This window comes from Setaria italica, chromosome II (assembly GCF_000263155.2).
Source record: "Setaria italica strain Yugu1 chromosome II, Setaria_italica_v2.0, whole genome shotgun sequence".
NCBI classification, from domain to species: domain Eukaryota; kingdom Viridiplantae; phylum Streptophyta; class Magnoliopsida; order Poales; family Poaceae; genus Setaria; species Setaria italica.
In genome coordinates this window covers 25,830,532-25,836,583 of record NC_028451.1, presented here as the reverse complement: position 1 = coordinate 25,836,583, position 6,052 = coordinate 25,830,532, and the positions used below count along the sequence as shown (strand labels likewise).

The following is a 6,052-nucleotide window of genomic DNA, read 5'->3' as shown; positions in this document are numbered from 1 at the left end:
GACAAAAATTGCATATATATTTGGTCAACATTACCATGAAACCTAAAGAAAGAAAATTTTCATAAAAAAAAGTTTGAAAGGGATGGAGAATGACATGATTATGGGTAATTCATTGTCTGAATTTAATAAAGGACAAAGCAATTCTTTTTCCATATAGTATTATCAATTTTTTAAGTAAAACTATAACTATAGTTTAGGATGCAGTACTCGTGTCCGTGTACAGCATGTGCACTTAACCAACATAAATCAGTTTTTTTTTTAAAAAAAGTAATAGTCTTGAAACATTATAGTTAATGCAGAATCCGAACATTGTAGTCAAGAAAGAAAATTTTCATAATCCACCCCTGCTACAATTGGCTTTAGGCCTTGTTTAGTTCCCAATTTGGGAGTGCCAAAGTTGGGATTTTACCATAAATGCGCAACTGTAGCATTTCGTTTGTATTTGTGAATTATTGTTCAAACATTGACTAATTAGGCTCAAAAGATTCGTCTCGCAAAGTACAACAAAACTGTACAATTAGTTTTTTAATTTCGTCTACATTTAGTACTTCATGTATGTACCGCAAGTTTGATGTGATGGGGAATCTTCTTTTTGCATAGTGCCAAAGTTGGGATTTTGAAGGAACTAAATAAGGCCTTATAGTACTAGCAGCTGCAGGTAAATCCGTGGGTACACAGGATGGCGTACCCCGTACAATTTTTGCACCTCCGGCCTTGCATCTATAATTACACAGCCTGCGCCATCGCCTCACACGTTTCGTCTCCCTGCTCCGCTCCTCATCTCCCCTCCTCCCCTGCTCTTCCGCCGGAAGACCACCATTAAACCCCGCGCCCTCTCCACTTCGGCTCTCCCCCAAAAATATCAAGAGCCCACAAATCTCTCCTCTCCCCGCGCAGGACTCTCCCCGATCCGATCCAGTATCCGGATTCCGGGCGGCTTGCCCCCCCATTCCGCCGGCTACACCGCTTTCACCCAGTCCAGTCCTCCGGTCGGGCTTCGGAGATCGCCGTGGCCCCCACGCTAGTGTAAGTGCCAGCTCTTTTCCTCCGCAAGAACCGCGCGCCCGATCATGCCGTTGCGTGCAGTTTGGGATCGATCTCTCCCTCTTCTCTCCGCCTGCCCTGTTTCTATTTGCGGGAAAGTTTTTCTTTCTTTTCTTTTCTCTTTCTCGGGGGATTTGGTCGGGTAATCTGGTAAGATTTCGTTCTGCTCCTTTTTCCTTTTTTTTTGGCGATTTTCTTGGGGAATTACACAGGTGCCAATCTAATCTCTTTTTCTTTCCATCCATGGGATCAATCGTGCTTCGGGGAAAATAATAAAGACGGCAGCTTTTTTTGTTTGTTCCCCGTTTTCATTCCCATCCAACCTCTTCTCACCAGTTCCTGGCGGTGGTGTTTTCTGATGTGAACAGATTCTGCGAGCAGGACTGGAGGAGCAGCCGCCGCCGCACGCCACGCGCGCGCTGTTGATTTATGTCGCCTGCTCTGCCGCTCCATGGTTCTGAGCTCCCGTCGTCATCAACCTCGACTCGCTCCCTTCTCCAGCCTTGGCAGAGGGGCGCCAGAGACTGCGGGTTTCGCTTCAGAATCTCGCGGTAAATCTGTTTCCCTGCTTCTATTGGTTGGCTTACGCCAGGATGTCCTGCTCTGTTTCAGTCTACTCTGCTCCACTGTCTAGCTTCGTATATGAAACGAGCTCTGTTGGTCTTCCATGTAGGTGGCAGTTCAGAGATTAGTAGATACTATGTTTTTCTCTCTGTTTGACATTAGTAGTTTCTTTATCTAAGCTGTTGATGTGGTGCATTATTAGTTTAATAACTTAGCAGTCCTGGCTTCTTGTTTGTTTAGTGTAAGCAACAAGGATTTGTCTTTTCCTGTCCGCCAAAAAGGGGAGTCAGTGTCTTTTCGTCATCTTCCAGTTGTAAATATAAATATGCAGCTTGCCATGATTCAGTTGATAAATTGTTGCCATGTCATGCGATAATTTTGTCCTTCTTTAATCTGGTCACATTATTTTTGCTCGTGAACCAAATTTTGAGACAACCACGTTAGAGTATGTGTCAGATTTCGAAGCTGACCTGCACTAAAACTGATCTCCTCCGTCAGTTTGCATAAAAATGTCACCGCACTAGTTTGGCATGCCAAGATGGAGGTTTAGATGTCGATATCTATTTGATTTTATAGTCCGGCAGCTTCCTATTAATTTCAGTTTGTCTATGTGAATTTGGAAAGTTTCCCATAGTAATGCACAATGGTTTCAGATTTGGATTTGGGGTGAAGTACTCTGGGTTTCTTCATTTAGACCCTTGCTTCCTACTTTACTGCACCTGAGGCAGTAAGAGTTCAAGAGTCCCCAAATCATAATCAGTCTTGGTAAGTTTTAAACAAGGACATATATACATTGAAAAGGACAAATTAACGAGTAGTTTTTGTTTTCACTGTTTAAGATTTCTCCTTTTGGAACTTCGAAGGGGCCTCAGCTTATAATCTTGTCTTATTTTTATGCTATCAGGTTTGTTTTGTGTGGATTGGCTTCAGCACCCCTCCTCCTTTAAGTTCAAACAGTCAGCCAGATTTCCAATTTCTGAGTCCTGTACAAGGAAGGAACCAGATCTTTCTTTCTCGAGTTTTCATCAGAATTTTGAGAGAATCCTGCTGATTTGCAAGATTCTGTGCTGCAGTTTTTGCACAGACCAGGAGCCTTTGTCCCAATTTTGTCTAAACATTTACTCGGTATACATGTATATCTATGCTTTTTCCTCATCTTTGAAATTGTAACCTTGTACCTGCACTTTTCATGAATAACGCCCTGTCTTCACATTGCAGTTAAGGCAATCTGAAAGCTGGGCTACAAGATGATGCCCTGTATGCAGAAGGTCCGTATTTTCTGTTCTGATCCAGATGCTACTGACTCCTCTGATGATGAAGATGGTCAGAACATCAAGGTAAAGAAAATGGTTAGAGAGGTGCTAGTTCCGGTGAAGAACTCGAAGACATCTAAATGTCTGGAGACGCTTGTGCCATGTGGAACAAAGGATCTGGAGGTTTCAGCGAAAAAGGGGAAATCAAGCAGGTTTCGTGGTGTGCGTAAGCGACCCTGGGGTCGTTGGGCAGCTGAGATTCGCGATCCTGTGAGAAAAACCCGAAAATGGATTGGCTCATATGACTCTGAGGAGGCTGCAGCAGCAGCATATCAGGCATATGCAAATCAGATCCACGCAGAGGTGTTAGCCAAAAAAGCTCAAGAGTCTGTATCAGAACGTGCAGCTTTGTCAAGCTCTTCCTCAGTGTCCTGTGTATCTTCATCTGCCCCATGCGAGCAGACAGCACGAGTGCAGAAGGGAGTGTTCATGGAAATAGACCCAGAGCCTGTGGATGAAATCTTACTGAACTTCTCCACACCTAAGGAGATTTCAGTAGATGTCTTGCTAGGACGGATAGATGAGACTCCTGTCGGTGACTCCGTCAGCCTGGCTGATGAACTTCCACTTGATGATTTCACCAGGCTGGAAGATGCATTCCCAATCAGTGATTTTATTGGTGCAGTGCACAAGCCTCTCGATGATGACTATATTGGCCTGGCTGACATTAGCCACCTGCCTCTTCCAATGAAGGACCCAGCTTTCAATCTGGATGCAGAACTTGATTGGAGTGGGTTCGATTTCACTGCAATTGAACATGAGCTTCAGGTCCTTTGAGGCTGCATCAGAGATGTATTATACTGAAACCAGCACCTGATTGTGTCATATTCCACGGAAAGCAGATGTTTTCTGAGTTGTCTGAGTACATCAATGAGTTCAGATTTAGATTTCAGTCTATCCATGGATGTGGGTGGGATCTGGAGCCGATTGACCTAAATTTTGTCGGGAATTGTACAGTTCCTAGAGTAACTCGTCAGTGAGTGCTATTATGTAACAAAGTTTCATGTAATGTGTATATATTCTAATCTAATTTCAGATCTGACAGTAGCTCATGCTGATGATACATGCAGCTGGAGCCCTTTAGGTTACGCATAGTTTGGCCGAAAGGAACTTTATTCTTAAAAATAATATTTAATCATGTTTTAGAAAGCTGGGTGAAGAAATTGAACTTATTCTGAAAAAACAAGCCAGATATTACTATTTGTTGGGATTGTCCAAAAAGACTGTCACCCTTGAGGTTGTTTCGCTCGACATAAGCCTACCAGCATCGCAAGATCATTAACCACGGGCGAAGGTTGTTAACCTCACAGAACCCGTGTGGCGTGAAAATCGTCCCAGCCTCGCTTCATCTCTACGGACTAGTCTCGAAGCCAAGAAATAATCCCTGATGACTAGGCTATAACAAAGTCTACCCTCGAGCGCTCCAAAATAACCCCGAGCACGAGGTTGTTTACCGTGTTTTACTCAGGGATTGTTGAAACGAGCAAGCCAGGATCCAAGGGACGAGGCTGGCATCTTTCTAGCACAAGGTTAAGATGACTTCGAGCACGAAACTGAGATGACTTCTTTCACGAGGTTGAAGGCGCAAAGACATTGGAAATGTGAAGGCATGATTCGTGGGATCGCCTGAGAACGTGATTCGCGGGATTGCCTAAGAGCGTGATTTGCTGGATTGCCTGAGGGCGTGAGAAGCGTGACTCGGTAGAGGAGACCAAGTCGTACAAGTTACCTCCAAAAGACCTCTATGTACAGTATATTCCAAGAATGTAGTAGTTGAGAGAGGGTAATCGTGGAATGTAAAGTGTCCTTCGAGGCACTATAAAAGGGGAGCTCTACCCCGATGTACATGGATGCTCACTTCTCAGAGTTGAATCGTAAGTGCTTTCTTAACTTTGTTGTATACGAGTCTTCTCGAGATTTGTTTCCCAACATTGGCGCCCACCATGTTCTGAGCCATCAAGTGACCCATGATACCACCCCAGAAGAAGAAGAGGACCACCAAGGACAAGGCAGAACATGAAAGACAGCTTGTTCCGGTCGAGCAAGATAATACTGATAAGATAGAAAAACTAAAAAGAATCGAAGCTAACCTAAGAACAAGAAGTGATAAAACAAGAGTTGAGGCAGAGACCTCGAGCTACGTCCAACCGCCAGTAAATATACACAATGACCCCCTCAGTGAAACAGAGGAAGAGCTGGCTTCAACACTCAAACAACTAGAAGCATTAAAGAGAGAAAAAGAGAAGTTTGCTCAAGAGCTCCAAGCGCAAAGGTTAACATCCAACAAGCTGGCAAGGCTAAACGAGGCCAAAAGGCAGCTAGCGGAGTTGTAGCAAGAGCTGAATAAGTTGCAATACTTGCGCAACACACCACAACAGCCACCACTTCCAACTTTCGACACCAATGACACACCCATCATATACCCAAATCATAGCCTCGTTGGACACAACACCCCAGTGACAACGAGCACATACACAACAATTGACAAAAGTTCTCTATTATCCTTAGGCTTGCAAACAGCCCCATGGCTCGCAACCTACAAAGTAGTCACACTGCCAAAGTTCAACGGGCAAACAGATCCTTGCTAGTTCCTCATGAGCTATGAAACAGCCATAGCTTCGGCGGGAGGAGATGACGTGGTACTAGCAAAGTCATTTATAATAGCATGCGAGGGCGCGGCATTGAATTGGTACTCTCTACTCCCACCACAGTTCGTATACAGCTGGATAGATCTTAAAACCAAGCTGGTACAAAACTTCCAAGGCTTTCACAGAGCCGTGACTGATGAGGGAGATCTGTTCAATTGTGTGCAAAAAGATAAAAAAAACCTCCAACAAGCTATGTGAAAAGATTTGTACAACTCAAGTCGCAAACTCCAGATGTGGAGGATAGCGTGGCCATAGCAGCCTGCATCAAGCTCAACCCAGGCCCAACAGCCTCGAAGCTCTCAAGAAAACGGACAAAAACAATGGAAGCCCTATTCGTAGAGCTAGAAAAGTATTGTAGATCGGATGAAGACCACAAGAGGAGAGTGGCGGAAAGAAATCGCTAGAGGCAATCTGAAAAAGACCAAAACTGGAAAGCCTCGCGTTACAACCACCAGCAACAACACCACTTGTACCCAGCTCAAC

The 6,052-nt window shown here is 44.4% G+C and overlaps 1 protein-coding gene across 3 annotated transcripts; it reads left to right on the top strand.

The window, feature by feature from the left end:
* The first annotated feature begins 769 nt into the window (after nucleotides 1-769).
* On the top strand, nucleotides 770-3,968 carry LOC101770890 (ethylene-responsive transcription factor ERF021). 3 transcript variants are annotated; one of them, XM_004956488.3, is made up of 5 exons: nucleotides 770-1,026; nucleotides 1,413-1,595; nucleotides 2,262-2,373; nucleotides 2,513-2,733; nucleotides 2,827-3,968. In XM_004956488.3, the coding sequence occupies exon 5, from the start codon at nucleotides 2,856-2,858 to the stop codon at nucleotides 3,696-3,698; it is 843 nt and encodes a 280-aa protein (XP_004956545.1). In that variant the 5' UTR covers nucleotides 770-1,026; nucleotides 1,413-1,595; nucleotides 2,262-2,373; nucleotides 2,513-2,733; nucleotides 2,827-2,855; the 3' UTR covers nucleotides 3,699-3,968. The 3 variants fall into 3 exon arrangements, with proteins under 3 accessions (XP_004956545.1, XP_004956547.1, XP_022679717.1); XM_004956490.3 differs by lacking the exon at nucleotides 2,262-2,373; XM_022823982.1 differs by having other exon boundaries at nucleotides 1,413-2,373.
* Nucleotides 3,969-6,052: the final 2,084 nt, after the last annotated feature.

Excerpts from the sequence above, each read along its gene's own strand:
- LOC101770890 (XM_004956490.3), top strand. The coding sequence starts at position 2,856 with ATGATGCCCTGTATGCAGAAGGTCCGTATTTTCTGTTCTGATCCAGAT.